The sequence below is a fragment of the Microtus oregoni genome, unplaced genomic scaffold (genome assembly GCF_018167655.1).
Source record: "Microtus oregoni isolate MIOR12 unplaced genomic scaffold, Mior012 000003F_ref0000135, whole genome shotgun sequence".
Taxonomy (NCBI): Eukaryota; Metazoa; Chordata; class Mammalia; order Rodentia; family Cricetidae; genus Microtus; species Microtus oregoni.
Window position 1 is genome coordinate 56,491,934 of NW_024543062.1, and position 20,191 is coordinate 56,512,124.

The 20,191-nt window shown below is 41.7% G+C and overlaps 1 protein-coding gene across 1 annotated transcript in view; it reads right to left on the bottom strand.

Moving 5' to 3' along the window:
* Nckap5 (NCK associated protein 5) overlaps positions 1-20,191 on the bottom strand; it is a 769,956-nt gene that overhangs the window by 508,476 nt on the left and 241,289 nt on the right. The window contains exon 3 of the mRNA XM_041648822.1: positions 16,204-16,267. Coding sequence (XP_041504756.1) covers positions 16,204-16,267 — 64 coding nt within the window. The remainder of the gene's footprint in view (positions 1-16,203; positions 16,268-20,191) is intronic.

The window sequence follows — 20,191 nt, forward strand, 5'->3', positions numbered from 1 at the left end:
GAAAAGACCACAAGGGCTGGGCAGACGGCTCAGTGGCTATGAGCACATGTGGCTCATTCAGAGGACCCAAGCTTGATTCCCAGTACGCTGTACAACTGCCTTTAGCCTCACTCCAGGGGACCTGTGAGACCTTCTTTTGGCCTCTACTGGTGTAGGAGGTCCTTCTGTTTGTGTGTCGCTTTCATTGGTTAATTAGTAAAGAAACTGCTTGGCCTGATAGGGCAGAACTTAGGTAGGCAGAGAAGACAGAACTGAATGCTGGGAGGAAGAAACCAGAGTTAGGGAGAGCCACCATGAAGCTGCCAGGTCAGACATGCTGAATCTTTCCCAGTAAGCCACGACCTCGTGGAGACATACAGATTATTAGAAATGGGTTAAATCAAGATGTGAGCCAATAAGACGCTAGAGATAATGAGACAAGCAGTGATATAATTAATAAAATTTCTGTGTGATTATTTCTGGTGTAAGCTAGCTGGGTGGCTAGGATGAACAAAGCCCCCCCCCAACATTCCACAGGTATCTTTACTCATCTGTGCACACATTCACTCACTCACTCACACACACACACACAAACACGACACATACACACAAATATTATGTGTGCATACTCACATACACAGGTAACAATAAAATAAATTCATTCTTAATAAGCTTGGGAGCTGGATCAGTTCTTATACTTCCAGGTGGACAATGCTGAGTCTGATAGTCCAGATACACACGGTGGAAGGAAGAACCGTCTCCCACAAGCTAACCAGCGACTCTGCAAGGGCATCACGGCACACATGCATACTCACACTCATACATACTAAAATAAATAGAATTTTTTAAAAAATGTAGGGTGCATGCTGCATGTTTATAATCCCAGTGCTGATGAGACAGAGACAAGCAGATCCCTGGGGCTTCCTGATCAGTCAGTCCACCCTAGACTACTTGGCAAGTTTTAGACCAGTGAAAGATCATCCTGTTTTGTTTTTTTTTAAAGAAGAAGAGGAGAAGGAAAAGAAGAAGAGAAGGAGGAGGAGGAGGACAATTCTTGAGGAATGAAAGCTGAGATTGTTCTCTCGCCTGCCTACAAATACAAAAGAGTACACACACACACACACACACACACACACACACATATGTGAGAAGTATGGACTTGTACATCTACACTGGCAGCCGAGAGCTACTACCTTACCCACATTGCTTTCTAGGGTGCATAAAAGGGGCCTGGTGAAGGAGTAGTTTTTGGCCATTGCTTGTGGGTTATGAGACTCTGCACCACTGAAGTCAGTAGAGGCCATTTAGGCAACAATAACAAGACATTCCTTCCTTTCCATCCAGGGTGGTCACAGGAGGTCCTCTAGAGAGGCAAATGTCCAATCCTTGTCCAGCAGTCATAAGAAGTCTCTCACCTCCGTGCCATGGAAACTTCTAGGGAATCAATGTTGGTTTCCCCAGAGCTGGTGCTCAGACTGACAGATCTACTTCCTGGTGACACACTCAGCAGATACCAGGAAGGCAAAATGTTCTAATCAGAGTCTCCTAACATCATACACAAACATCCTGGCATCCACAGAGTCAAAGAGTGTCTCATCACACAGATACCAACTCCTGGAACTGAGTAAGGACATGCGGTAGGCAATAACTAGAAGAATATGCGTTAGGAATACCAGGAAAAGAGTTGTAAGGCAGTCACTATGCAACTCTCCCATGACCAGTTACGTTCACAATTCAGCCTCAATTCCTATGAGTGAGGAAAGAAAAACTTAGCACAGAAATTAAGGATATAAACAGGAACAATAGCAAGAATTCACTATCTGAAACAAAGAGGACAAGACACAGGAGGAAGAACAGAATGGAAGGAAGTAGCCAGGATGGGTGAACTAGATGACAGAGTAATGGGAAACCTGCAGCCAGGAGCAAGAGAGACTACTCAGCTGTGCAGAGCTTCGACTGCTCTTCCAGAGGAATTTGCTCCACTCCCTGCACCTACACATGGCTCACAGCCATCTGTAACTGCCACGCATGGGATGTGAAAGCCTCTTCTGGCCTCTTTAGGCACCCATAGGCATGCGTACATATACACAGACACGTAGATACAGACAGATGCACAGACACACAACTAAATAATCATTTCTTTTTAGAAATTAAAGGAAAAGTATACAGTGTGAACACAAAGAGAAAAGTGACAGAGGACAACAAATGAACACAGCCTTGGGGGACACAGGAGACCAAGACAAAGGGACTTCACTGCCTTGTCTTAAAGCTCTTCAAAGACAAGAGAGATGGTGGGATGAAGAAATAAAGAAACATTGCAAGCTTCTCAATTAAAAAAAGAAAGAAAATCCAATTCCACAAACCTACAGATTTAAGAACTGAAATAGCCCTCAAAAGGATTTTAACCCAAGACTGTTCACCCAGACACCTCACACACCTTCTTGCAGGGAGTCAGACTAAAGAGAACAGAACTCTTCAAGGGGGTAGAGAGGCCAAAGTACAACGGGTCCCCATGAGGCCACACAGTTAGAATGCAGGCAGTCTTTCATCAGAAGGAAGCAGCACAGGGTTTTGCCCATGCAGGGAATAAGCACAACATCTAGAACTATCAGCCCAGACCCCTCTATTGTCAATGAAGGGGAAATCAAAAGAGTCTCAAATAAAGGAAGATGGATAAAATAATGTGTTGGCAGTAAAAGTGTTCTTAAAAGATTATGCAAACAAAGTTCTTCAAGCAGAAAAGCAAATAGAGAAAAAAATGAATCAAGGGGCTGGGGATCTGGTTCAGTGGCAGAAATACTTGCCACAAACTCTGATGACTTGAATACCATCCCTGGGACCTATATGGTGAATGAGAGAACAAACTCTACACAATTGTACTATGGCTTCTTCATGCATTATGTGGCATACACATGTGCTGCAAACACACACACATACACACACACAAATGAGTGAATGGAATTTTAAAATTATACTAAATGACTAAATGGAAGGCTTGATATGATAAATCTTTTAGAAAGAGCCAGCAAGATAGCTCAGTGGGTGAAGGAACTTGCTGCCGAGTTTGACAACCTGAGCTCAAACCCTAAGACTCACAAGGAGGAAGGAAAAGACTGATTCCTGCAAACTGTCATCTGATCTCCATACATGTACATAACACACACACAGGCTCACACATACAGAGAAAACCTAGGGGAACAGTTTTTCACACTGCACTTGGCATGACCACTGTGACTATCACACCAAAGCTCAGCATCAGATATGAACGAGTGATATGTATCAACTGCAAGGAAATAGGAACAAAAAGGCAGAATGACTTTCATAACTGCAAAGGTAGGGTTATTAACTGGCTACTATTCCAAAGGACAGCAAATTGCCTGAAAAGGTCACATAGAAATAGTTGAAGACATGGGGAAGGGAAGCAGGACAGTCACCAAGCATTACTCAAGGGGGGAAAACAAGGCCACAAGGAGGTATCACCTCCAAGCTGTAGGAACAGACAGAACAGAAATACAGCAGTGAACACAGGGGAGATGTATCAGATGTTAATGTGCTTGCTGTGCGAACATGAGGACTGACATCAGATCCCCAGCACCCCATTAAGTAGCCTAGCATGGTAGTATACACCTATTATTCTAGCAGTGGGGAGGCAGACTGGGGGATCTTGAGAGCTCGCTGGCCAATCAATAGGTACCAGGCTCAGTAACAGATCCTGTCTCAAAAATAAAGTGAGCAATTATTGAAAAAGACATGTGATGTCAACCTCTGACCTCCATACGCATGCATGCATGCACATATACAACACATATCTATGGACATACAAACACAAAATCAAGACAAGACATACACTACACAAAAAATAATTACCTAAACATAAGATTTAGCAGGTGTTAGTGAGTGTGGAGGAAAAAAACCAAATCCTTCTGTACTGCTGGTGGAGCTGTAACTCCATCAGGTCCTTATAGGAAACAATAGGGCTTTCCTTTAAAACAACCCAAATATAAGTATAACAGCACCGTGGCCTAGCAACCCTTCTTCAGAGAGTACGTCCAAATGTAATAAAGTAACATTTCCCATTCTCTCATGATATGCAGTGTTATATGTCCTACCCAAGATAAGGATTCAACTTATATCCTTTAGCAGTTGAATGAATGAATTACAATATATATGACTACTAAGAAGCCCATACAAAGAAATGAATCTGTACTCTTGTTACAAAATGGATAAATGGGAGGACAAGGTTTAAGTAAAACAAGCTAGACACAGAAAAAAAAACATACAGCATGGTAACAGTTACACGTGCTATCTACACAACACGGAATACACTGGCTGAAGAATGACAGGGTGGGTGCCTACAGTAGGAAAGAGGGCATATGGGAAGGAACAGCTGATACAAACCCACGGTTGGATTGGCTCATTAAAGCTGGACGTCCTTTGTGAAGCATGGGACTGTTTTTGGTATTATTCCATTGAAGAGGGAAACTTTGTGTTCTCTTACCAAACAAAGAATAAAATGGAAGGTGAGGGAGTAGTGGGTGGATAAGATCTAAAATAATTGTGTTCATGCATTAAATTATTAAAGAATCTAGGATACAAATGTGCATAATGGAAGGTCAGAGATGTTAATTTGCTTGGCTATAGCAGTCATATGCTATACCATAACATCAGGTGGTATATGCTAAATACAACATTACACCAAGGAGTAATAGTGCATGCCTACCATTCCACCACTTCGGAAGTAAAGGCAGAAGCATGAAGAACTCGAAGCAAGCCTTCGCCACATATCAAGGTCCATACTAGCCTGGGCTATATGACCCTGAGTTGGGGGGAGCATGGAGGGAGGAAATAAAGGGAGTGAGGGAGTGGGAGGATGGAGGAAGAGAATAGATAAAGGGAGGGAGGAAAGAAAGAGATGGAGGGAGTAAAGAAATGGATGGAGGAAGAGAGGGCTTATTTACACATGCACCCCTCCCCTAGAAGAAAAAAATCCTAGAATACCAGTAAGAAAGGAAAAGCTTGAATAAATGCAGTAAGCCTTCCATATGTTTCCAAAACTGTTTGACAGTTGAAGCAAAAATTACCATGTGATGTGTTTCTCAGTATATGTGGAGGAAAAGCAAGATATTACATTATAAATGGGGTACATGAAGGGAGAGACATAAGAATATAAGAATGCCCTAGCTGAGCATCAGTAAACTATGTGTGTGAGAAACATTATACTTTGAGAAACACTAGAAAAGACATCCAGACAAATACATTCAAAGAATGCTATAAATAAATCAAAAGCAATCCTAAAAGCTGTTTCAACACCCACAGGACAGCAGTGGGGGGAAATGGAGATAGGGAACAACAAAGAGAACATGAGACATAAGCTATGACCCATCAGTAGCTCAGCTGAGAGTGAACAACCTCTAAACACCAATTTACAAGTCAGATTTGAGGCTGGAGAGATGGGTCAGTGATTACAGAGTACTTGCTACCCTGGCTGAGGACCTGGGCTTGGGTACCAGCATCCATACTGGTGGCTCATGAATGCCTGTAACTCCAGTTCCAGGGGACCCCATACCCTCCTCTTTTTTCAGAAGATGACTACACATACACAGTGATACAAACACAATACATAAATAAAAATAAATAAATCTTCAAAACAAAATAGCCCCACACACTGAGTTGCAGAGTAGGTTTTAAAAAACATAATCCAGCAATATTCTCCTTACAAAAAAACTCACTGTAAACATACCACCTTGATTTAAAGGAAGTAGGAAGGCATTCACTAACACCTAGAGGAAAGAAAATTACCAGAGACAGAGAAAACACATTGTACTTGTTTCTGTGAGCCTGACTTAGTCCCCTTAAGATAACCATCCCCAGTTGGCCCATTTTCCTGCAAATAGCATGACTTCATGCTCCTTTATGACTGAAAAAAAAACATATTCATGGCAGACCGCAAAGGACCTTTCTGATGTGGGATTCCCCTCTCTATGCTGTGAATATGATTGTTTAATGAATAAAGAATTGGTCTAAGCCTGTGATAGGGTAGAGTAGAGCTAGGAGGGGAAAACTAAACTGAATACTGGGAGAAGGAAGGCAGAGTTTAGAGAAGCCATGGAGCCACTGCTGGAGACAGATATGCCAGAACCTTACCAGTAGGCCATGAGCCTTGTGATAAAATAATGGAAATGGATTAAATTAATATGTAAAAGCTAGCAAATAAGAGGCCAAGCAGTGATTTAATTAATACAGTTTCTGTGTGATCATTTTGGGACTGAGCATCTGGGAACAAACAATCGACCTCTTACAACAGATTGGCATGCCAACGTGGCCAACTAAATCCATGTAAAACCTGAGAAAGCTTAAAAAGTAATTTTAGACACAAAAGAACAAGAAAGCACAGCTTTCTTGGTAGCCAGCATTTTGCTGGTGGTGTGCCACAGCTACTTTAAGAGAGATTTCTTGATTCAGTGATAGAAAAAAAAACTGCACTGTTTTGAAATGGCAGCTTCCTGGACCATGCTGCCAGCACTAACTCTTGCTCTTTCAAGACCAAGCATTTAAATGGGGATTATGAGCAGAGTACTACAACTTGCTGAATGGAAACATAGACCCACTGTATGCCTGAAAATGGGACTGTGAGTATGGCTCATGCTAAACAGATCTCCACCCCACCATGTTGGACTAGGTGGAGCCAAAAGACAAAGCAGCCTTAGTTGCTGCTTAGCATTTTAAGAAGCGCTCCTGAACAGGAAAGAATTACAGATACACAATAGGACAGATTCAGACATAAAAGACCTCTATATGAAACACAAAGTGTTTTAAAAATGTACATAGGCTTGGGAGAGAGACAATGATAAGTATAGAGAGTCATAAAAGAAAGTAAATGGTTTAGAAAAAATAAAACAAAGTCTTTAACGAGACAGAGTAAGACAGTCATAGATTAAAGGAGTAAAGATAATAAAATAAATATTAAAAAAGTAAAAGAGTAAAAAAATAATAAGCCACATAAAGATGGAAAATACACAGAGAGTCTGGATTATGTATATTATTGTGTTTTAATTGAATTTTTTGACTGTGAAGAAGCTAAATAACCAACATATATACTTTAAAGGTATCTCGACTTCATAATTTGAGTCTAAGGATATGTTGCTTTGGAAAAGGGTTCTTCTTTTGTTTCCACAGAAGATGAGAACCTGTGGAATCATTCCAGACTAATATGGTTTGATGAACCAAGACCCCCTAAAAGGTCACCTTGAACACCCCTCAAAAAATTACTTCCCCCATCAAAAAAAAGCAGTTTGTAGAGAACTATGCCCAAATTCTCAAATATTGTTTATAAATGTTTGTTTATATTTAAAGAGGAATATGCTATAGCTATTTACATTGGTATGGCTCTTAATTTATTGACACAAATTTAGGGTCAATTTTGTTAAATGTATACTTCTGCTCTTGATTAAGGTATTGTATTTGTGGAGCTCATTTAAAAATGTAGTGTATAATTAAGAAATGTAAGTTAATAGATAATCAATCTATAATAGTCAAGCTTGTAGTCAGGTTAGTTAGGTTTTCTAGATATACAGAGATATATTTTAGTTAGGTATTCTTCATATGTTTCAGAGACATTTAGAATATGGCATTTAAAATGTTTTAAGAATTCAGGACGTTTTATGATAATGAGACACATCTTCTCCTGGTAGCACCAATTACTTCAAGAGAAAGATGGGCATCAAAGAGGCTCCTCATGAAGTTTGCTAGCCACTGTGTAAGAAACTGCTCTTGCCTGGACTGTTTGATGTTATGCTGTATAAACTGGACATGCAGGACCCACAGAGAAATGACTTCTGAACTTGTGTAAAGGTGCAATGATCCTTCAGGGTCCCTGCTTCATGAACGAGACTGCTAAACATTCTGCTGGACACAGAAGAAAGTTACTGACAAAGTGTCAATATAGGTGGAACTGTCTTTGAAATTTCCTGCTTCATGGAAAAGTGTGCTGGATACTATGAGCCTGTAGACTGAAGATAGATGCCCCAGTGGTCCAGAAGAACTTTGGGTCACTGTTCAGGCAGCAAGATTTCTCTGTCAATTCTAAAGTTTTGAAAGTTGTTTACAATGCACTTCCTGTATGCTTAGGTAATATTATATCCTTCTGGAGTCTTTGATAGAGTTGAAGAATAGATAGCTATAGTTATAGTTTTCCTTAGTTATCATAAAAGATAAAGTAGATATAAATGTTGTAAGTAATTCTTGCTTGATATCTGTTTTGTTATATGTACTTTTACTAGGTTAAATTTAAAACTTTCCTTTTTATTTAAACAGAAAAGGGGAGGTGATGTAGGATTCCCCTCGGCATTCTGTGAATACCATTAGTTAATAAAGAAACTGTCTTGGCCTGTGATAGGGCAAAAGAGTAGAGCTAGGTGGGAAAAACAAATCTAAATGCTGGGAAAAAGAAGGCAGAGTTAGAGAGAAGCCATATAGCCCTGGACAGATGCTGGAACTTTATCCAGTAAGCCACAGCCTCGTGGTGATACATGGATTAATAGAAATGTGTTAAATTAAGGTGTCAGAGTTCACCAATAAGAAGCTAGAGCTAATGGGCCAAGCAGTGATTTGATGAATACAGTTTCTGAGTGGTTATTTCAGGAGTCTGGGCAGCTGAGAAACAAACAAGCAGCTCCCTACTACATCTTTCCCCTATCTACTGCACTGCTGCTGAGCACCTAATAGCTCCTGGGGACAGTGCTGAAGTAAACACAGTGTACATGCTAAGGGAAGTAATGGCATGGAAGGCAGCCAGGACCTAAAGTTGCTGTGTCATTCAGAGGCAGGCTGCCTTCCAGTCTTTGGTGAAATTTGGAAATTTCCAATCGAATTACTAATTATCTTTAAAAGGGTGGTTTCCTTAAAACACCAATACTTTGGTAGAAAACTGAGCACCCTGAGGATTTGCTACTTATAAACTGAATTTGTGGTTGGTTGGGAGTTGCTAAGGACAATTACACTGTTGTAATTCATTGCCTTCAAATAGGTATCCTGAATTAACATACACATACAACTACCCATGCGTACATCTATATTAATTATGTATGAGTATACATGTACATACACACACATGCACATACATACACACACACACACTTGTGTTCCCAGTGTGCACTCAGGTGAAAAATGTTAATGAATTGTCTCTGCCTATTGTGTAGCAGTTTCCTCCCAAATTGACTCATCCCCCAGAAAAGTTCCTTAAGACAAAAGTAAACAATACAAAATAGCTTCAGGAAGTTCCTGAAACTGTTAAGATTCACTCGGCCCCTCCCTCTAAGAGTAAAGATGCTCAGAGTAGCTCTCAGACAAGCCAGGTGGCAAAGAAGCCTGAGATCAGTCAGGCTGTCTTAGGCCAACTGATACACTAGAAATCACGCTCTCCAACCTGTTGAGCTGACTGAAGGCCCCCAGCTTTTGTGTGCTGTCACCTCTGCTAGGGGGTAAGCCTCGGTGATGCAGCTGTCTTTGAGTCATTTACACTCTTGCAGTAAACCTCCCATCCTATAAGTGACCCATAAAGCCCATTGTTCACCAAACTGTGTGTGTGTGTGTCTGTCTGTCTGTCTGTCTGTCTCCTCGCAAAAAAATGTGACACAACACTGCCTCCCAAACCAGTGAAACTAGCACCAGCATTAACTCTGACTGAAAGGGTCAGGAAATAGTCACTCTGGGCTTGAACTGGATCACTCGTGTGGGGCTGTATAGCACCATTTACACCCCTTTGAGCAACAAAGGAAGGGTCAGCAAGGATGAAGTTTAGCTCAAATCAAATGCATTGTTATCTAACTGAAAGCTATGTTTTTGGCAGAGATCTGCTTTCCTTCCAGGAGGGGGACCAGTTCCAGCTGTTCCCCACCCTCTCTGTCTTCTACCTACCAAGCCTCGGAAGATAAAGGAATAAAAGTTTCAGATTTTACAACAAGAACTAGGAAAGGAAAGAGACTCCAGGGGATGATAAAAACACAGCAGAGATACCCAGGAAAGGAAGATGCTGCTGGGGCCTGCCATGCTCACCTCTGAACACAGAGGCTAGGATCTGATTCAATGGTATCAAGGGACTATGAGGACTGAGCTACCAAGACCTGAGCCAAGATCCTACACTGGCCTGTGCCCAACACAGTTAAGTCCATAGAACTGTGAACATCATGGAAGATGAGCTCTAAAGAGGGCCATGGCTCACACACAGGATCAGAACCTGTGGCACATACTCAGTGGGGTTAACTGGCAGCCTAACAAACAAACCTCCAAAAAACTCAATTTCTTCTTCAGAACCTCTTGAGCTAATGCTTAAAATATTGAAAGACTATCAATACCTAAGATGGATGCTGCTCCTGCCCACAAGCATATAAAGCAGTGGTTCTCAACCTGTGGATCACGACCCCTCTGGGTGTGGGAGGTCAAACAATTCTCTCACAGAAGTTCCCAGGAGCATCAGAAAACACAGGTATTTACAATTCGATTAATAACAGTAGCAATATTACATTTATGAAGTAGCAACAAAAATAATTATAGGGTTGGGGGTCACCACAGCATGAGGAACTGTATTAAAGGGTCGCAGCGTTAGGAAGGTTGAGAAGCACTCCTCTAAAGACTCAATACTATTATTAGCAAGCCACAGGGCAATTTTCAGGAAAATGACCAGCAGACTTCACTACTAAACTAAGTAGGAAATAAAGGAACTGAGAATTGTGGAAACATCAAGGAAACAACAAAGTCACAAGACCAACACTACCTGATTTTAAATCTTACCATGCAGTCATAGCAATCAAGGAGTCTAGAATACTCCAGGGAGAAAAACTAGATAAAAGGAACCAAATTCAAAGTGAGAACTGGAAAGACAGCTCAGCCATCAAGAGCTCTTGCCTCTTTTGCAGAGGACCTAGTGACTCACAATCACCTGTAATTCAGCCCCAGAGAGTCACACACACATTCACATGCACGTGCACACACACACACACACACACACACACACACACACATGCACACACATATACAAATATAATACATAATTTTACAGTGAATGTAAAACATCTCAGTCATGTACAGACTTGCATGTATAGAGGGAAACGGTTTTCAAATTCTGGCACAAAAAGTCAAAGGATATTCATTTTTTTTAACTTTCACATGCATGAGTATTGATACTATATGAAGCATATGTCAATTTTCACACATGTGAGTACTGATACCATATGTTTGAACTTTCACACATGTGAGTATTGATACTATATGAATAATACGTCAACTTTCACACGTGTGAGCACAGATACTATATGAAGAATATGTCAACTTTCACACGTGTGAATATCGATATACTACATGACACGCACGTCAACCTGTATCACTTGTCACAGGCAAACTGAAGCGCTTGTGGATCACTCAGGATGCACATCCTGTTTCCATGCATAGGGCAGCACTTAAAAAACAGTCTCTATAAATGTAAAGTAGCCAAAAGTTCTTCAAATACAAGATCTACTGGTGCTAAATTTCAATATTAAAATATTTCCAGTCATCCATAGGTCCCGTTCTTTAAAGGGTGGGGACAAAAGAAATGGCAGAGAATGGCAACTACCCACACATATTGTGGTGGGACTTGTACTGAAAAAAGATACAGACCACCTATACAATTGTACAAAGAGGAAAAGCAGCTGTCAGTCCTTCAAACAGGTCAACTATTGATCAGATGTATGACTGGATAACAGGTAGGCTGTAAGTGGGCAGGTACTCATCAATAAGAAAGTGCAAGTCATATGACAAGGAGCTACTGTCCCATGAACCACCACAGCGACGCTACAGAAGACCAACCATCATGAATGTTGGCGACAGAGCAACCCCCAGATCTCTCCATGACCACGGTTATTACTACCGTGTGCACCACAGCGCATGGTGGAGGTCGGAGGATAACATGGAGGAGTTTACGTTCTCCTGATACCACGTGGGCTCTGGGGATAAATTTGGATCATCACAGTTGGTGGCAAGCACCTTTATCTGCTGAGTCCTTTTGAGACTGCCACCTAGTTTTTGAGACAGGGCCTCTTACTAGGCCAGGCCAGAATGGCTTGTCAGTGTGATCCTCCTGCCTCACCCTCCTCAGAGATTCTATCACGGCCATGCACCAGCATTTCCAGGGTTTTATGTGGGTTCTGGGGATTGAGCCCAGGTTCTCTGGCTTGCATGGCAGTCACTTTAATAAATAAGCTATTGATCCTGCCCCCTAATTTTCTTTATAAATGCTCCGTGAAGCCTTCATTCACAAACTGGGGGAAGAGGTGGAGTTTCAGCATTTTTCTACTGTGCCATTATCTTTCTTTCATTCCCTTTCCCAAGTGCACCAGCCACCGGCTGCTGCCTGCTCCCCTCTCTGGCTGGCTTCCTCCCTTCCTTCCTGACACTGTCCTTCCCTCTATTCTTTTATCACATTATATCATCAACCTGGACTATAAGCTCTCTTCTTCCTACTTCATGAGCCGCTTTCCAGTTTCATAAAATACATACACAGATACAAATCAGCACATATAGACACATAACTTTAAACATGAGTTCTGCATTTAAAAGGAAATGGTATTTTTCTTTGAGTCTGGGTTATGATTTCTGGTTGTATCAATTTTCCTCCAAATGTCATGATTTCATTTTGCATCATGGCTAGAAGAACATCATGTGTGTGAAGAACATCTTCTTTACCTGTTCTTCTGCCAGTGGCCATCTAGACTGTCTCCATTTCCTCACGACTGCGAGTAGAGCAGCAATAAGCCTGATGGGCAAACACATGGGCAGTGTGCTGACCGGAGAGTATTTTGGAAACCCCAGGGTGGGGTAGCTGGGCAGGTGTAGTGTTAGTCCCTTCAGGATTTTCCACACTCACGGTGACAGTGGCTGCAAGGACTGAAATCCCCCAAGCAGCAAATAAGTGCTCCTCTCCTCCCATACACAATTACACCTTTTCAGGGTGAGTTTTCAGGGCTCGAAAGACAGCTCAGTGCTTAAGAACACTTATTACTCTTTTTTTAAATTTATTTTCAAGATGAAAGTTCTAAAAAATTTCAAGTCAGTCTTGAGAAAGTCCGCATCATTTGATATTTCCCAGACAGTGTTAGGATATAATTTTTAAACATGATTTTTTTATTTTTCAAAATGATGTCTTTTTTGATTTTTATTGAGCTCTACATTTTTCTCTCTTGCAGAGTAATAATAGTCATATTAATAACAGTAATAATAATAATAACTAGGATTCAGTTCCCAGCATCCTAATGGTGGCCCACAACTATCCATAACTCCAGTTCCACTGCCCCATCCCCCTTTCTGACCTTCACAGTCACCAGGAATGTAATGGCACACACGCATGTACATTACAAGGGGACTCTAGCAGGCTCAAGCACAGCAGACATGGCATCGACAGTTTCTGCCTTACCCTTCTCCTCCATTTCCCCTACCTTGCTAAACCCTTACACTACTTTCATAAAGCTAGCACCAATCTAGCCAATCTATTCCCTTGCTTGACCACTTCCTCCTCCAGAGGCTGACTACCAAGGGCCAGTTACCAAAGTACTGAAGTCCAACAACCTCTTTTGTCCTCTGTCTCTTTTCTTTGTCTGTCATTCCCTGCCCTTTTCTCCCTCTGGGAAAAATCCTTCTCCTTTGTGCTGAGAACTTGGTCCTGGAGTGTCTTGTGCCAACTTGGAGGACATACATAAATTACAGGTGAGACACCCATGCACATAAAACAAAATAAATACATATTTTAAAAGCAAATACCATTATTCTTCTCATTATCTATGTATGTGATGACCTTTACAGGGCTTTCAGTGGCAAAGTACAAGTAATCCCATCAATTACCAGGTTTGCGGGGAGCATTAGGAAGATAATAAAGGTCACACTTGGGGTTCACTGCCTGGCAAATGGTGTTGGAAATTCTGCTAACGTATATCTCATATGTATATATGCATATATACCAAATTGTTAGCTAATTTCCCATATATACATTATTTTATAAATATGTGTGTATGTGTATAATTCTTAACCTCACAACAAAACATGTCTAATTGAAATGTGCAAAGATTCACATATAAGAAATAAAATATGAATGGTTCTATAAGATAATGAGAAGGACGTCTTCATAGCATTCAGGTATCCAGGTCTTCTTTATACATTAACACAACCTGAGGTGCGCTGAAGACTGAAAAGAAGGATGCATTGAGCCAGCGAAGTAGAGCATAGGTGCAATAATCTCTCAGAAGAAAGACCACCAGGGGAAAGCCGTTAAAGGGAACTGTAAACCAATGATGAGAATATAAAATACCCAGGATCCTCAAAGTCTGTCTCCCAAAACTTTCCTTAGTGAAACAAAAATCCCAGACCAAATGTGTTACCTTGAGGACAGTAAACGACAGCCAAGTGCGAGGTGAACCCAGACTGGTCTTGGGCCATAGCTGGGATGCATATTCCATGTATATGTACAGTTCAAACTGCACACATGTATGCATCCCTGCTACTAGCGGGGAACCTATATATATGAAATGCAGAGTCCTGCTTTAAATGCTACATCACAAATGGGTCAGAGTAAAATCTTAACAGAGTCTGGTATTTAACATTAACACAGCATTGATCTCTCTGTTGCGGTGATCATAGTCATATAAAATGTTGATATTGGGGATGAAGGGCTGCAGTGTGCAATGTGTGTGTAGATCTAATGACATTCCAAAATGAAGTGTTTATTATGGAAAGGAAAAAAAATCTCTTGGACTAGGAAGGAAGCTCACATGGTTAGTGCTTGCTGTGCAACCATGAGGACCTGAGCTGTAGCCCGGTACCTGTCTATAATACCAGACATGGTGGTGTGTGTTTATAATCCCTGGGGCTTGGGAGATGGGGGTAGACAGAACCCTGGAGCTTGCTGTACAGCTAGTCTGGCCTACTGGGTGATCTCCAGGTCAGTGAGAGACCCTATCTCAAACACAGAGCTGTCTTCCTGGAGGGAGCAGTACAAAAGAGAAGATGTAGCTTAACACTCAGACCTTTGTGCTTTTCCGGCTTGTTTCCACGTCATCACTTAAAGAGACTCCTGCATGGCTGCCTCAAATTGTCTGAACATTTGCAGGCCCTCTCCGTGTTCTGACTCTTACATACAGTGTGATTTGCCTTCCCAAAATATGCCAGCCGGTTTCTGGTCCCCTATGCCCTTCAGATGCATTCAGCATCTAGCATGTAGTCCCAGCCTCCTGCATTCCCCATCAGGAGAAGGACAGGGCCAGCGACTTTCACAGACTTCCTCCTTCCTCTGGTGGATGAACTGTCATTAGCTCTCATGGAATCAGACTGAAGCAGCCTTCGGGGGCTGCAAACAGAGATGCCACTTCCTTTTCATAGAGAACAGATTCTTCTGCTAAAAACTCACACACCTGGCCCTGTCTTGTCAGAAGAGGAAAATTCACACACCTGCCCCTGTCTTGTCAGAAGAGGAGCAAAATAAGGCTTGGTGTTAGATTTCCTTCTCAGAGATTGCAACGGCAGTTAATTCACACGCACAGGCTCCCGAAGGACCCAGACGGTCACCTCGGATGTTACAGTAGCACCTGAGCAGATACTTTTGCAAAGACAATAGTCTATAAAATGAAGTTCAGGTGGACCAAAAATAAAATGTATTGATTCTTTTGAACCATTCAGAAACACAAGGAAACATCAGTGTTCTTAAGAAGTCAAGCTGGAATGTACAGGGTAGAACACCCTGTAGATACTAGGGAGGGAGAAAATAAAAGGGAATTACGTTAGGAACACCCCCTGGTTCTTTCTGTAATCTGCTTCATTTACCTTCAAATAACTAAGAGGACTGAATTACACTGAAATGTCCTTATTTAAATATCTAAATTTGTACATTTACAGACTTGGCACTGACAGATGGAAGTCTAACCATTCAATCAAGATTCTTCAAACATAGTCTTTCACACTTTGAGCATTTGGATAGTCTTTGAAATCTTGTCTCAGGGTCTGTCCATCTGTCTGCATCCCTCTGTCTGCATCTCTCTCACCTTCAGGCAGAGCTCGCTAAACTGAAGTAAATACATGAATTTACCAACGGCATAATCATGGAGTTGGCTATAAGCAAATATTTGGCTTTGACACACTCTGCTGGAACTGAATGGTTTTGAAGACAGAGCTGGAGACTCACAGGAAGAGCGACAAGCCAAGACTCACCATGGCCCCTTGGTTTGTCCTTTGAGCAACTTCTCTCTGCAGCCTGGCCACAGCCAACTTCTCCCTGGAGAGACAGAAACATGTGATTAGGTAACTATTCCCGGGGCTGAGACAGCAGCGCATAGATGGGAAACATTCTTTTAAAATCTCTAGAGTGACCCATCCTGTACTTACCTCCTTCCCTCAACAATATTTAATATTAAATATTTAAAGTGATTGGTCACTGGGGCATCGTCTCAATCCAGCTTCACGACGCTGACTCCTTTGCTTTAGAGCTCATAATAGAGGAATAAATATTGAACACCAGGTTAAGCGGTGCTCCACTAACCTCATTTGCATATATCCTTTGTCACTTACATTTCTGAGGCTATTTTATTAGTATTGATTTTGGTTATATTTTTTAATTGTTTGCTCTTTTCCTTCTATAACCAGGCTGAATTTTAAAAAGCAAACAAACCATAACTCTACACCACTCTTGAGAAAACAGAAAATCATTTGCAAGCTTGCTGTGAAAAATGAAGTCTATTGGACATTTTTGTCCATTCTATGAGCCTGACAGCTACTCAGTCTATAGAGGTGGAAACTGAAGGTCACAAGGCTAAGGGGACAACTGAGATCTAAGTTGGGCTGTGACAGCATCGAGTGTTGAGTTTCCTCACATCAAAGTCTAAATGTAAAACTCTGCATATTCTCAAGGCTTAGGAAATTTACTAAAATACAGATTTCAAGATCAGATCGTAAGTCATTGAGATGGCTGAGAAGGTAAAGGTGCTTTCTGGGAAAGCCCGTGACCTGCGATCCATGGATCTGAGACCTGTGGGACCCAGGGGCGGAACAGAGAACCGGCTCCTGGACGCCAGCCTTTGGCCTCCATGTAAACACATGCAAACACACAATAAAGACTCGCTCACTCAAGTTTAGTATTCATACTTCATAACGAGATTCATCTCATATTCATCATAACTAATTACACTTCCGATGTATAGAATATCTAATGAAATGTTAATAATGCTTGTCATAATGCATGCATTCTGAACGGCTTTTCAAATTTTTAAACCATGAACAGGTAACATTAAGGGAAGAAGCTTCTAGCCAGCTCCAGGTCTCAGTGACAGTTTCCCCAGTGATCCCTCCCCCACAGTGAGATGAAGTATCTGAGTGGCATTCATCCCTCTTATGCTACATCTGCAAGTGAATGCAGAGGGGAATGCTCCATCCCCAGGTTGATGAGAGGATTTCTTTCTTCCAAGAATTGTGACAAACCTGGCTGCCCAAAACAAAGAAAGAAAAAAAAAACAACTTTCCAGGCTAAGGAGGGACCCAGTCAATAAAGTGCTTGCCTTGCAAGCTTGAGGACCTGAATTGAAATTCCAGAACTTATGAGGAAAGTTGGGTGTGGTGCTATGAACCCCAGAAACCATCAACTGTCAATGACTCTATTGACCGTCAATGGTTCTAACGAATGCTCTCCCCCCAGCATGCTGGAATGTTAGCTGGCTTATCAATTGTGTGCACTTCTTGTATAGACAATCACAGCTCCTGTGAGCTCATAAGCCCAGCAGTTTTGCCAGGTTGTCAGGTCCACAAAACCTTGTTTTGCTCTGGTCCTCCTTGGCCTTTTACTATTACAATTTTCTTTCTCCTCCTCTACAATGAACCCTGAGCCTCGTGTGTGTGTGTGTGTGTGTACGTGTGTGTGTGTGTGTGTGTGTGTGTGTGTGTGTGTGTGAGAGAGAGAGAGAGAGAGGGAGAGAGAGAGAGAGAGAGAGAGAGAGAGAGAGAGATGCTGGATGGACAGATGGACAAATGGAAAGGATGGGTGGATAGATAGATAGATTAGATAGATGGATGGATAGATAGATAGATAGATAGATAGATAGATAGATAGATAGATAGATAGATAGATAGAGATATCCCAATGTGGTTCAGTATTCCACTGACTCTAATTCTCTGTGCTTTGACCAACTTGACTTTGTGCACTGACCACCACTTACTGTACCAAGAGACATCGCTGATGAAGTCTGAGTGTTGCAAGCATTTTAAGAAGGACTCAAAGCAGGGAGCTAAGAGCTTCTGAGGCCGTGGGCCTTGGACAAGTCTGTTGTAATAGGAGTGGCGGGGCTGCGTCCCCAGCACCCCGGCCGCCTCACTAGCTAATGCCCCGAAATAACAACACACAAACTGAATTCATTTAAACACTGCTTGGCCCATTTCTATTTTGCCTCTTCTAGATTAATTCTCACATATTAATTTAGCCCATTTCTAATCATCTGTGTAGCACCAGTATTACCGGGAAGATTCTAGCCTACGTTCATCCTGGGTCGGAGCTTCATCGCGTGTGTCTGCCCAGGAAATGGGAGCATGGCGTCTCTGCTCCAGAGAGCAGAGCTGTCGAGTCTGAGCTCACTTCCTCTTCCTCCCAGCATTCTGTTCTGTTTACTCCTCCCACCTATGTTTTAACCTGTCAGGGCCAAGCAGTTTCTTCATTGCTTAACCAATGGAATCAACAGATTGATATATGACACTCCCACATCACAAGTCAGGGTGGAAACTGGGGGGTTGTGAATGTGATCGACAACATTGAACACATTTATGAAATGTTCGAAGAGTTAATAAAAATGTTACTAGAAAAAAAATGAAGCCTCTGAACAAGAGCTACTGGGAATCCAATCCAAAATGATGTCCCCACAGAGAGCCAATGTTACAGAGCTGGAGAAATGGCTCGTTGGGAAAGGTACTTGCTAGGTAAGCATAAAGATCCAAGTTCAAATCTCCAGCATTGATAGACACGTTTGTAACTCCAGTTCCACAGTGGGCAGAGGCAGGAAGATTCCTGGGGCATGTTGTCTGCCATCCTAGATCCAGGCTGAGTGAAAGGCCCTGTCTCAGAGATCAAGGCAGAAAATGATAGAACAGGACAAGAAACATCCTCTTCTGGCAGGGCATACACATGTATAGATATCACATGTAAATAAGTACAAAAAGAAGGGGTGTTGCATCAAAATAGCCCACGTGTTTGCAGGTACTGAGAACCACATATGTGTTAGAGCAACCATGACTCAAAATTAGAGATGAAGACACAATATGTAGGCAAACAAGAACTCCAGGAAAAAGGGAAAGTTACTGCAGACAGGCAGTTAGAATTCAGATTCAGTCATGGATGGTGGCATTTTAATTAATTAATACATTAATTTAGAACTTAATGAATGAGAAGCACCAAAAGATATTCACAGGAATAGTAAATCCTGATCCAGGAAAAAGGGAAAGTTACTCCAGACAGGCAATGTTAGAATTCAGATTCAGCCATGGATGGTAGCATTTTAATTAATTAATACATTGATTTAGAATTTAATGAATGAGAAGCATCAAAAGATGAGTGTCCCAGGAATATTAAATCCTGATATACGCATGAAAAACACTGCCACTACTCAAACAAAGGACGTTATCAAGTTGTGGAAGAGGAAATAGCATTTGTGGTACAGTCTTCACTCTTTCTACATATCAATGCTTGTGGGATCAAGTAATAAATGCAATCAGGATATCAGAACAAACTGCTCAGCCTCTTTCATCAATAATCCAGTTTGTCCTGGATATCCTGGCACACCATACCTTCCAATATGTAGTTCGAAACTGGCTGTGAAGCTGGGACCAGTTTCTTTTTCATGCTAATTGAAGGTTCTTACAAACAGTTGTGTGTAAAATAAATAAATAACTAAACAAAGACCGCTTGCCTTTCAAGCTCCACACAGCAAATGTACATTCAGGCACCCATCTGAAGAGTTTAGTTCTCGTGCTGACAGCAGACAACAGCAATTTCACGATGCATCGCATCCCTATTTTTTCCTGCTGCAAAGTTGGGAGCTCATTATGAGGCGGGTACTGTGTTTATGATTACAAAACCAATGCCTGGGGATATGTGATCAAAAGCCATGGATCCTTAGCTCCAGAACAGGGACAAAACACAATATCAAAAACACAACAAATCAGA